Below are 13790 nucleotides of genomic sequence, written 5' to 3'. Positions count from 1 at the left end.
GTGATCATAAAAATAAAGCCTCGGACCTGTGACAATAAAACAACAAGCGGTGTTAACATGACATTACTCCCCGCCCGCCCACCCACGCCCAAAACATTAACAAAAAAAAAAGAAGAAGAAAAAAAAAAAGAAAGATAATTCACCTTAACACTCCTTTAGGCACATAAGTCTTTATGGATCCCACTTGTGTGGTGGTCAGGAATGCTTTTCACACAATAACCAAAAACAAACAAAAAAAAGAGTGAGGGTGCCTTTTATGCAAACTTGGTGAAAAGAACCCATGTTTTAAAAGACTTGTGTCGGTGGCTTCAGATGAAACAATAACCACTTACAACAACACAACTCTGAACTGCATGCCTGACCAGGATTACAGGACGGAAGATGTCCCGAGCACATCTTCACCCACCTAACTGTGACCTTTACCACATTTTGTTCCATGTTTACTGATGTTTTCTCCTGTTTTGTTGGTGTTATTTTTTGTCCTTAAAAGATTTGTGTCGACACTAAAATCACAATCTAGCCTGGAGTATTGCTCAGCAGCTATTTACAGAATTGCAAAACAAACAATCTGACTGATCTACACACAATATCTCACATTGTCCTGTGTTTATTTTTAGTGGTCCTCTTCATAAAAGAAACGTACTACAAAGTGTAAACATGAAAAGAAACTACTCTGTATAAATGTTAATCCTTTTGCCCCCCCCCCCCCCCCCCCCCTTTCCACCCCACCCAGCCATTGAACCTTATCTGCAAACTGTACGATGACCTAATGAGTGTTTTTTTTAATTTTTGGGACCCTTTACTCATTTCCAAGTTTTAAGTGCAGATCCGCTGTGCAGTAAAAGGACCTCTCTAACCGTTTCAAGTAAACCCCTTTAATGTCCTGTGTTCTTCCATTCTGCGATCCTTTTTGTTCAAAAGAGAGCTGTCCTCCGTCGGTCTGTTTTGTGGCCTTCTGCATCTGCTTGCTCGGGTTGACACACACACACGACACACTCACTCACACACAGCCCCTTCCTTAAGTGAATAAAATGTTAAACAAGGAAAAAGAAACTAAAGAAAATCACCTTTCACTTACAAATCCTTCCGTGTTTGCAACATTGAGATGTCAGGCCCCAACATTTAAGTTAAATTTCTTCATTTTTTTTTGAACACACAGCAGAATAAACATTGTTTGGAAGCAAGGTCTCCTGGTGGCAAGTCAAAATGTTCAGAGGTCACATTTCTTTTTTTTCTCTTTTGTTTGTTTATCTTGTTTTTCTTGCCGTTCTCGACAGCTTAGTCCTGCTTGGCCTGAAGCTGCTGCTTCCAGGCCTCGTTCAAGTAAACCAGTCGCTTGTAGTTGAGAATAAAGAGAATGAAGTTCAGCGCATATGTGGTGATGCAGATGATGCAGAAGTCCTTTAGGACAAAGTAGAGGATGTAGCCCAGGTAGAGCGAACCCACCACCGACAAGATGGATGTCGTCATGAGAATAAGGGCGGCCATTGCACTGACAGTCATTCCTATGGCAAGAAACACAAACTAAAGCTTAAGGGGAAAAAAGGCACAACCTTAGAACACACAAGTAACCTGATGAGTCTGCTCTTTCCTCAGACAGTTCTCTATTTATGTGACCAGCCTCCTCGTGATGACTTTCAGCTCAAACACTGAACAGACTGGGCTTATTATTCTGTGGTCACATGAGGTGCAGTCAGAACTCTGACGCTAAGTTTCATCAGTGTTTGTGCTTGTGATATTTCATTAGTCCTCTAACAATCTGGCTTTCTAGACCTGAGATGTAATGGTATTGTATCCGGCAGGTGGGCAGTGCTCGGTGCATCGCTCAGCGCATCGCTTGACTGTTTCCAACATGGTGGTCAGGTCATAAACGTTCTCAGTTTTACAGCTAAACAGTACACTACAATATGTTTCTGGAAACATTTGGGGTGAGAAATAGGCAAAGCAGTGACAGAATTTTGATTAATATCCAAAACATAGGACCATTCTGCATTATGCCTTCTTTTACCTTGTATTTTCGTACTTAATTGAACTTTGAATGCTTTCTACATTGTAGTAGAGCTGGGCGACATAACGACCATGTATGATATATTGATATATATATTTTCAAGCAAGATATAAATTTCGACAACATTTATACTGATATAGGGTCAAGTTGCGTTACATGATACGCACCACTGTGAATCTCTCCATCTACACTCAGAGAGACACAGAGCTGCTCCTCAGTTTAATCTGTCTGTTCATTAGTCTACAGTGCGACATCGGTCTATATGTTACACATGCTACACTAAATCAGTCTGTGAGATGAATGAAATTAATGCAGCACGCGTGCATCCAGCGCTGCGCTGCTAGTTTGTGTGTGAGGTGGACCATAGTGTGTCGCCGTTCTTCTTGGTAGTTGTAGTCTATTGTGTGATATGGAGACAGTGCCTGGATGCAGGTGACAGATCTGTTTTTATAAAATGCAGCAACAACACAGACGTTTTATATACAAGACGTTTATAACGAGGACAAAGTGTCTCTTGCTCCTTCCCTCCCTCGGCCTCTCTGATGATGCTCTGTGCATAAATAAGATTAATAACCTAAATAGATAAAAAGATTTAAATCATTTTCCAGCACTAGATTAATTTAAAAGGCAAAGAATTATTTCAGACTCTAATGGGTTTAGGCCTACTTGATACTTTTATACTCATGTCATAGTTTAGTGTCCTGTGCTGCAAACCTTTAAACCTCTGTAGCTCCAGTGCTATGTGCAAAAATTAACGTACACTGTAAATAGATATGAACTTCTGTCCATATCGCCCAGCCCTACATTGTAGTATTACAACTTTTTACTAAGGTACAAGATCGAAGTACTACTGGGGGTGTCACACAGATGGTACCATCCATCACTACCACACATTTAGACAGTTGTGGCAGTACAGGAGAAGTCTTTTATCATGGGAAATAACCAGGATGATATATATATCCTAGTATATACCATGAGGTGAAATAAATGTGTCAACTGTCAAAGATTTTTCCATAACATGTGTGCCGTGTAACTATTAATACCTCTGGGTGCATTAGACCAGTGTGGGCAACGTCGTAAATCATTGAGCAGAACTGCATCATGAACAGATTGTACTTTTTATCTCGACAGTTTTCAAATGGATGTTAGGTATTTTTGTGTTGTTTACGTGTTTTGATGTGTTTCATGTGTCTTCTGCAGCTGTCACTACGCCGACCCAGAAACGCACAAACTGGCACATTTACAGAAATGTGTCTACAGCTATCAGACACTTACATTTTATGCTTTTTTAAGACCTATTAAAGATAATTTTTAGCCAAATTTGAGACAGATTTTTGGACAAATCATGTTCTTTTATTCAAGTATAGCAGGTATTAATAAAGGTTAGTATAAAGGTAAGTATGTGGTCCTGTGCAGAGGAAGGTTTAATGTAGAAATGTGGTTATTATAATGAGTTACATTAATTTACATTTTGTCAACAGGTAAGTGCATGTGTAAAGTAAAAAGACACTATTAGGTTCAGTGTGAGGGTTAAAGATGTGTAACATTAGAAGTGTGGACTTTCACACAGAAGAGCTCAACTTTTTTTTGACAAAAAGAAGTTAAAAGAGGTATAAATAAAATTATATTAAAATATCTGTGGCAATGAAGACTTCACAGATTCAACCTGCACTGTCCCTGTAACTTTAAACTGTGTTGACCGGATTACTGTCACGTTGAGCTAAAAACAACTCTTATTTTTCTTTTATCATTTTCAGCTGTAACTGTAACGTTTAAAGATATATAGTTAAACACGCTGGTCCAAACTAACTGATGTTTCTGCTGTGCTAATTTTATGTATCGTGTTGCTCTGCTAGCATCCTTGATAAACACACAGCAAACCGTGTTTTAACCACCTAAAATAATCAATATCAGTTTAAGTGTATGCTATATATGGAATATTTTCTTTACCTTAGACACTGCCCGATAGAGGCAGTGTCTAAAACTCACGTGTCCCGTGAAGTAAAATTACTTATAACGTCTTCAGATCCCTGTCGGAAAAGGCTGTCTGACAACAAGGTATAGTGGCAAAAATATTCTAAATATTGCAAATACTTAATCTGATATTGATTTGTTGTGGCTAAACAATTGAACATGGAACTGTTTCTACTGGCACTTTATTCATATTAATTAGTCTCTTATAGCCTTAAAGCTTTAGCTTATTTATTATTGCTCTTATTTATTCATTTTTTTGTTTTGTTTTTTTTTGCTTTTATTGGTGGCGTGTGTGAAACACTATTTTGTGTTTATGTGGAGCATAAAAATGACAAATAAAGAAATCTGAATTTTGCTCTGAAGTTTGCTCAGCACCGTTTGATTTTATGTGCGTGACGTGGGGATTTTCAACTCTAAGCTACTGTAAAAAAAAACATTGAGATTCTATCTATAAATAAAGTAGTTGGTTTTTAGATACTCCAGCAAATTCAATACCAGAAAATAGAACATTATTGGTGGTTATTCTGGTTATTGAATTAATTTACAGTTTCTCAATTGGATTTTATATCATGATATTTTGACATGAAGTGTGACAGAGGATTTTATCCATATAGCCTGCCCCTACTGTCTTCATAACACTAAATTAAAATAAAGGAAAATATAACATGAAAAGGCAAAGCTTCTTTCCAACATTAAAGTGTACAGTCAAGTAGTCCCATGCTGCACAGACTCTGCAGACTCTGGAGTCGTCCTAGCTAACAAATATTAAACAGTCCGAGGCTGTGAGAATAATGAAACTCCTTAAACTGAGTGATCTTGCGTTTAATATGGAAATCTTGACCCGCTGTAGCAGTTTGGCTAAACTGGGCTGCTATTGTGTTAGTCAAATGAGTGGTAACTGCTGTGGCTAAAAGGACCTCTTGTTCTGAGCCAGCGCCAGGTGGCCAGGCGAGCCTACAGGCCACTCGGCAGGCAAACATGTCAAACCAGCATGACTGAGTCAGCAGCGACATCGACGTACTGAGGGGAGGAGAATGTGACTGTGAGTGTGACCCAGTTAAAACAAGTCACACATAAGGAAAAATACATATGATTACTGAGAACTATCAGTGTCAGATTACACTGTGATAAACATAAAATAATGACTCTGTAGAAACATTATTGCTTATTATAACTTTTACTACACTAAATCTCTGCAGAAATTAATTTAAATCAAGCCAAAACAACCCAAAATTCTGATTGCAGTTGAGTCAGTTGAGCTTTAAATACAAGCATCCTGTTTAACTGTAGAATTAAATTTAGACATGGTGACGAAATATGATGTCAGTGTCATGTGAGTCAGGTTTTGGCAAATACAGCAATGTCAGAGGAAGGCAGAGTGTTGAGTCAGCCCTAGGTGCTGCTCGTGCAATGGCTCGGGATATTTGTCACCTGAATCTGCGACACTGACCCCGAACAGAGTGACAGCTTACCTAGAAGGAGCTGAAAGGCATAAAAGACAATTCCGTAGACACTGTTGGGTTGGTTCAGTGCGCTGTCATTTCCAAAAATTGAGCCCAGGAGTCCAAATCCTTGACCCCACCTAAACCACACGGAAACATCAGCAAAGTTAGAGGAAACCAGTGGCAGACTAAACAGACTGAATCACAGCTGAAGACTATCGAAACCAGAGTCGGACTGAATAAGTGGATATAAAAATAAACAGTACACAGCAATCAGGCCCAGATCTTCTTAATGTTTGTTTTCCAGGAACCTGTGGTACCTGCAGGGTGAACTGCTTTTTAGCTGATGGGCGGGCAAATTATAACTTACAGAAAACTATTTTCGTGTTTGTTGAGCTAGAGCTATAACGAATAATCAATTTTCTCATTTTTTTGGTACACAAAATGTCACAAAACGGTTAAAAAATGTCCATGACAGTTTGCCAGAGACGGAGGTAACGTTTTAAAATGTAATTTTGTTCAAAGCAATGGTTCAGATTTAATTTTCTGTCGATCAAATAATCAATTACAGTGTTTCCCACTCAGCACAATGGAGGTTAAATTTCACCTTCACTGTGCCTGGCTTTTTGGGGCTCCTTCTGTGCCTAGAGTATGCTCTGTGCTCCGAAAGAGTGGTGAAGTGGCTATTCAAATGGCGTATATATTCCAACAGCGCTGCTAATGAACCAGCTCCAAAAATAACAAATCAATACGTGTCAGCAGATGTTGATATAGTGGCAGGCCACCACAAATAAATGACCACTTAGAAAATCCTGAATTAGTTTAGTTGGACTTTTCGGAGGAGAAAACAAACGTCATCAAGCCTGAGTTGTCCCACCAAGTTCTTTTGAGCATGTAAGACATGAGAGCCCGTAAAAGGAAACTCCTGTATTAAGTTTGACTGGTTTTCAAGCAATCATGACCTGCTTATTCAAGATAATCCACAGACCTTGTTGTGAGCAGTTTTATGCTTGAACTATTTTCTTTCTACCAAACTACACCCGCCAACCGAATCACTGTGCAGGTGGAAGTGTGCATGTACTCATGGACAGGAGGCATGCGCAGGATGTAAACATCTTCCTCAGCTGAGCTGTAACGTTAGTGGGAGTGGGGGAAAAATCAATATAGCATAGGATTGTGATACTTTGTGCAGTAATATTAGATAAATGATTAACACGGCAAATACAAATTGAACTTTTGGTAGCCAACTAAAACAACAAAATCATTTGCTTTTTCAGTTCACTAGTTACATTTTGCTGCAATACAAATGACTGAAGTGGGAAAAAAAACATATTTTATTAGATAAAACAGGTGTTGACATAGTTTTCCTTTAGGGACATAATTTAGAGTTAAAATAAAGTGAGTAAATTGCAATATATTGGTATTTATGTTATCACAATACTCAGTATAGAGCAAAACATTAAAATTGCAATAATATTTCATGACTAAAGTACCATTAAAATATTTTATCGCGTGGCCTCTGTAGATTTCCACCCCTAAACGTTAGCTAGCTCAGTGGTACTAGGTGAGCTAGCAGCAGATGCACGCTTACTTGGCGGGTGTAATTCGGTAGAGAGAAAATAGTCCTGAGATGAAACTGCTCACAACAAGGACTGTGGATTATCTTGAGTAACCGGGTCATGATTTCTGGAAAGAGACATTGCTGTTGAGTTTTTCATATGTATTTTTGCCACTTTGAGCACCACAAGCTGAGTGACATCTAGTTCCATTATATTGGAGAGAAGGCAGACATCTCTACGGCTTATACCTTTAACACTCTGCAACTCACACCAAAATGATCTTGATTAATAAATAGCACTACAGGCACAAGGAAAAATGAGTACTTCTGATTTTTGCGATGAACTGTCACTTTAAGAGCTCTGTCTCAAAAGGGGGACATTTAATTTATCTGTATTTCTGTGGCACAGACGCTGGTGTGGCGGAAATATTCCCTCGCCCCCACCTGTTGTTCACCACTAACTTCAACCTCATTTCAGTTTGTGCCCCAGTAAAACTGCTATGAAGAGGTTTGTCTTTAGTTTGTTTCTATTTATGGCAAATTTCAACATCACTTTGACGTGCCAAGAGGTTTCTTCAAAAGAAAAACCTCAAACACCAGTGCAGCAAAAGATAAGAAAAATGTGCACTTTTTTTTGTTGAATCAAAAACAGTACAAATGTTCAACATGTTCAGTGAACATATTACTGCTTTTCACAGAGTTGGAAACGGTCTTTCTGCTCTGCCACAAACATTTCAAGGATGCATTTCATTTCTTGTATGATCTCAAAGAATGTGATCTTGTTTAGTTGGATGCTACTGTCATATGACCCTCAATATACACTGATCCATTCGCTGACGATTCAAAGTGTAGTACAACTACACAGGTATATTCATACATTAATTATTCCTTATCATATTTTTATTATGTTTCAGTAAACATTAGAGTGAATTCAATAAAGTTTTCCATGACTCATTTGAGGCTATACAGCAGGAACATGGAGATAAGATGCTGGTTTAATAACTCAGACCTTTGTTTGATTTCTTCTCATTTACTACAACAATGTGTTCAGCCAGGCCGCAGTCGACTTCTAAACATCATGCTGTAAAATACTTGGGAATAATGCTAGTAGGAGTTGGGGATAATATCAGTATAAAAACCTCTGCGCAAGTACATGACCATTTTAAATATTTCTATGCATCCATTAGTGTGCAATAAATTAAGCAATCTCATTTCATTTACACTTTGTGGAAGCTTATGCACCTTGTGTATAATAAATAATGTTTTCCCACACTGCAGGCGTCCATGCTTTCCATTATTTTAAGACTTTCTGGTTAGTGTTTCAAGGCTTTATCTCAAAAAGATAAGCATTTGAGGAGGCATGCAAGGATACATAACAAACACAATGATATGCATCACCAAATATAGTGTTTTTACTCTACAGCCCTTGATTGCGTTAGACATGATTAGACTACTGGAATCTGAGCTTGTTTGGCTGAAGTAGAAACTGTTAACTTTCCTTCAGTCATTCACTATCATTTATAAAGACATTCAGTCACTGATGGTTCACAACTCATTTTAGCTGACAAAGGCGAGACTGTGTCTAATACTCAGACAGTGAATTCACCCACTCATCTTACAAATATGTATTAAGTCCTAGACAGGTTACATTCCAGCCATGCTGTGAGTATCAGTCCAAGGCCTGCTAAGACTCTCATTCGATGAGATTCAATAGGTCAAGCTGGTATGGGAACTTCACAGCATTGCTTTTATACAAGCGCTATCAGTGTCAGAAATTAGCAAGGGCCATGGGCCATTTGGCCCGCAATTTATCCAAGAATGCCCCCAAAAGCCACGTTCCAGGGGCCAAAATTGCCCCCAAGTTTTCGAAACAACTATATGTATTTATATTTTTAACAGTATTACAATCTGACATTAAAGTATAATTTTATTTTCATTAAATTAATTTACCGTCACGTCTACAACTCATTTTCCAGACATAATCAACGAAATTGCACTGATTACGTGAGAGTAATCTGACAGAGAAGGGGAGGGGGCTTTGCTGTACCATAAGTATAAATTAACCATTTCTTGGGTGATCTGTGTCTACACAATGACAAATTAATGAAAAATTAAGGTAGAATGAATGTTAAATTTTAAATTAACTTACTTCCAGGATTGCATCTAAGGAATTTATAGTAATTTGGCCTTTTTAACAGTAAAAGTAACCGTAATGTGGTCAAACATTAGTACTGCTATCAGTAGATTAATGGTTAAATCATCACATTTAAACTGGTTAAATTATAGGAAATCTGAGTGATATTTTGCAACCATAACTTTATGTAACCCATTATTTATTTCATTTATAGTGGTTTCTACTGAAGAGTGAAGACACTATCTTAGTTGGTTTTTCTTTTCATGTGCTTATTGTTAAAACATAATTACAATTTTTTGATGGCCCCCAAACATTTTGAAAATGCCCCCATTTTTTAGACCGTGGGGGCCATAATTGCCCCCAAAATATTTTTTTAATTTCATACCCTGAGCACTATGATTGTAAGACTGTGAATGGATGATATTCTCAATGACTGATTGCTTGCAAACGCGTCCTTGTGAGTGAACCAACTCAGATATATTTCTGATGATCACATGGCTTCTGTAAAACTCAGCAGCTTTATTTGTGAAGCTGTGGGAATTTAGCTTTAGTCCCCTTTGCTGACCTATGGAGCAGCTCTGTGCACTGCACTTTAGGCAGCTAAGGTGTAGAGTTAAAGCCTGTGGGCTGACTGATAGCTGCCTGGTGACATCTGCATGGCAGCTAATGACAGCAGCATGAAAGCTAACATGAGTGCTGGTGATAGGTTAAAAAGTTACACCAGATTATCAACATTGAGCAAGCTAACCACCAAAAATAATTTTGGTTGCTGGAATGAGTGGACTAGGGCTGCAACTAATGATTGTTGTGGATTATTTTCTCCAATAATCAATTAATGTTTTGGTCTAAAAATATTGCAAAACGATACAGCCATACTGTAATTCAATGTTTAATGTGCCTGATGAAAACAGTCCCAATAGTACCAGTAATGCATGAAGTAAAAGATGCCAAACCTAGTGGCTAATGTGGCAACTTTTGTCTAAGTTGTTTGAGAATAGTTGCACCAGCGATTATACGTTACAGATTAATTTGTACATTATTTTCTCGATTCATTGTTTCGATCTGTTAGAAATCAGTGAGAAAAGCCTGTTGCAATATCCAAGAGCCTACAGTGACATCATCAAAAGCTTTGTTTTATCCAACCAACATTTTCAAACCCAAAAACATTAAATTTACTATAATGTAAGACCAGGGAAAGCAGCAAATCCTCACATTTGAGAACCTGGGCACATTTTTTGGGGTCATTTTTTTGCTTGAAAAGTGACTTAAAGGTCATCATGGCGGACTCTGTAGAAGAGGACCCGCTCTGTATGTAGATACAAACGACTCACTCTGCGGTAATGAAAACATGACGGTTTTTATTATAAGATAATTATAAATGCCATATTCTATTTCAGCCAATCACTCAAGACCTTTAAAAGTTTCCAATTAATTTCCTGTTGATTCAACATTTCATTAACTGACTAATCGTTGCAGCTCTAGAATAGAGTAATCCCGCAACAACACACATGCAACCATAACATGAGTCTGAACAAGCTATTGTCACCTTTTGTGCTGAAGTTGGTGTTACAGATGTGTTACCATTTTATAAACAGAGAGCACACAGAGGACCACTCAGTAACTTATCAGCTGATTTAATTTAACAATGCTGACAACCACTGATAGCTAACTGGGGGTCACCCCTGTGTTCCCAGGCTCCTGTGTCTCTTGATATAAACAAACAGTGGCAAAATTTTGGAGTTCAAATGGCAAAAGGAAGAAAGAACATAGATGTTTCAAATGCAACTGGAATGGTAAACATCTGTTCAGCCACTGTGGAGTTATCAGTGTCTTGCCCATACAATTGAGGGCGTAACATTTGATTTCAAGGAGGAGCTGAAAACATAAAACCTATTGAAAGGTTACCTTCATGTGTCATATAAAGGGGACACTGTGCAGAGGAGCAGAGGAGCCTGTAACACAGCAATGCTCAGGTTTGTAGGTTATAAAGTTAACCCAAAATTATCAACATTCACCCAGCTAACTACCAGATATCCTAGTTTTGGTGGACGGAATGAATGGACTCATCCGTCAACACACAACAATACTGTTAGTCTCAACAAGCTAGCGCCAACTTTTGTTAGCTTAAAGTTGGTGTTAACAGATGTGTTAGCTTTTCCAACACAGAGCGCACACAGTGTGATCGATAGCTATCAGAAAGTCATCGATTGATTGAATTTAACACTGTTGTCGGCTCAGTGTTGATAGCTAACTGGCTGAGAAGTGTATCAAATGGGTTGCGTTAGCTAACGGTTAGCAAAGATAGCTCCATCGAGCTACATAGCTAATATTGTACTTATTAAATGATGAGCTAACAGTACAGTTATCCCACTCAGGTTATTAAGCTAACCGGCAGCTAGCATCGGGCCGGCAGTCACAGTTAGCAGTTAGCTTGGGAGCATCTGACAGTTTGAACCGCCACAATAGCAGCACAGCAGCTTCATTGAGCGCTCTTTGCTGAATTCAAATTACCTTGAGCTGAACACTTTTGAACAGCTGATGGAGCTGCTCACGTCGCACATAGCCTTGTAACTGGGGTCCCGGGCCTTTTCCCTCTCGACGTGGAAGGCATATAGAGACAGCAGTATGCCCAGCAGGCAGACGAGAAGCCTGGCTATTCTTTCCCACCGAGGGGTGGACACTCTCAGGACGGGCGCCGCCATCACTCTCTGGCCTAGCTGGAGACACGCATACACACGCAGCGAGTTCGCCTGTGAGACGGAACTGCGACGTGGAAAAGCGTCAGGACGTGACACACCGTCAGGGGCGGGCCGGCGCGAGCTCCCAGGAACACAACATTAGACAGGAGATGTCATAAAAAATATTACATGTCTTTAGTCTGCCTTATACAGTGGGAGAGAGCATGGAAAATTGGTTAGAAATACTGCATCAATAACAATTTAATGAAGTGCATTTTAAGATATTATAAACTAAGCACAAAATGTAAGGAAATTTGTGTTTGGTAGATTGTTTCATTGTTGTGACAATGCTTCTTGGCAATAAATCTTATACTGCTGGAAAAGCTGTTTATTTCCCCTTTAAATGGTGCCACATTTGTAAGGAACATGCATTTGTGGGATGAGCAGCAGAGCTGAGTATGTGGGTTGCGCCCATGAAAAATTTGCCAAATCTTTCTGCCAATGCCAAACAGCTTTTTTTGGCTGTTGCTACTGACTCTTGTTTTGAGCTTCTGGGCCCTGCTACAGTGGTCAGTTGGTGTCTGCTCCAAGAATCGGCATGCCACGTTCGACTGATCTGGATAGGGTCCGTACGATAGGGCAACTTCAAGCTGGTGTTCCGCAAAACCAAGTTGCGATGTTATTTGGAGTGAGCCCTACCATCTGCAACCTGAAGGCCAAGACGACACCCCAAGAAGACTGTTAACTCATTCTGTCAGCGCTTATGCACTGGCAGTCTTCTACAGATTTGCTGTCAAGGTTTTCAGGATGAAATGGCTGACGGCTCTCTGCCTAGACAATCCAGAACAGACTGCACATAGTGTGACTAGTGTCGGCAACACGTGCACTGGAACCTGAACATGTGGAGAAACGTTATGTTCAGCGATGAGTTCAGATTCTGCCTACAGCAGTTGGAGCGTTTGAGAACGCTTTGCTGATTGCTGCACCAATAGAGTAGCATCTTTTGGTGGAGGCAGTGTGATGGTGTGGGGCAGCATCTCCCTCAAAGGGAAATTCAGCTGTTCAGCAGCTCATAAAAGACAAAAAACAACAACCACACTTCCCCTCATCAACAACAACACAGTGGTATTAAAATAGACAAAAAAATAAAACAAGTCAAAAAGGGTGCATAAATAAAAATAGTAAAATACAAGTACAATAATAAAATAAAATGAAAATAATAACATTGTCCATTCCACAGTCCAGTCCAGTTGTGGTTAATATGATATGTGTGAGTGTGTGTGACGAAGGATCTCCTGAGACGCTCTGTTCTGCAATGCAGTAAATAAAACACAATAAAACTGTGTTAGAAAGATTTAAACAAAATTAACACATAAGGTAAATCACAACAATACATAATAATAATACACTGTGATGTCTGTGGGCCATGTATTTTTTCACTGTATACAAGAATATTGTGGATTGATGTGGCAAACTTTCTGAAAAGGAAACTTCAGATAAATGTTGAAATAAATCTGTTTCATGCTATAGCAAACTTTGTGTCGTCTTTTATTCATGTGCCTGATGCATAAGCAGAACATACGTATTGTAATTTACTGTCAATACATACAAAATGATATACACATAGTTTACAGTACCTGTAGTACTGTAGTACCTGTAGTATGTTTAACCTGCAGTATGTAGCACCTGTAGTATGTTTAACCTGCAGTATGTAGTACCTGTAGTATGTTTAACCTGCAGTATGTAGCACCTGTAGTATGTTTAACCTGCAGTATGTAGTACCTGTAGTATGTTTAACCTGCAGTATGCAGCACCTGTAGTATGTTTAACCTGCAGTATGTAGCACCTGTAGTATGTTTAACCTGCAGCATGTAATACCTGTAGTATGTTTAACCTGCAGTATGTAGCACCTGTAGTATGTTTAACCTGCAGTATGTGGTACGTGTAGCATGTTTAACCTGCAGTATGTAGTACGTGGTATGTTTAACCTGCAGTT

The 13790-nt window shown here is 39.0% G+C and overlaps 1 protein-coding gene across 1 annotated transcript; it reads right to left on the bottom strand.

Moving 5' to 3' along the window:
* Window positions 1-1136: 1136 nt before the first annotated feature.
* vkorc1l1 (vitamin K epoxide reductase complex, subunit 1L1) lies at window positions 1137-11890 on the bottom strand. The gene is made up of 3 exons (XM_033643308.2): window positions 11628-11890; window positions 5455-5564; window positions 1137-1505 (listed from the first exon to the last, which is right to left on the bottom strand). Exons 1-3 carry the CDS (start codon window positions 11816-11818, stop codon window positions 1279-1281), a joined length of 528 nt encoding a protein of 175 aa, XP_033499199.1. The 5' UTR covers window positions 11819-11890; the 3' UTR covers window positions 1137-1278.
* Window positions 11891-13790: the final 1900 nt, after the last annotated feature.

Source organism: Epinephelus lanceolatus, chromosome 11 (genome assembly GCF_041903045.1).
Source record: "Epinephelus lanceolatus isolate andai-2023 chromosome 11, ASM4190304v1, whole genome shotgun sequence".
NCBI lineage: Eukaryota > Metazoa > Chordata > Actinopteri > Perciformes > Serranidae > Epinephelus > Epinephelus lanceolatus.
The sequence above is the reverse complement of the archived record's forward strand: the minus strand, read 5'-3'. Positions and strand labels throughout refer to the sequence as shown.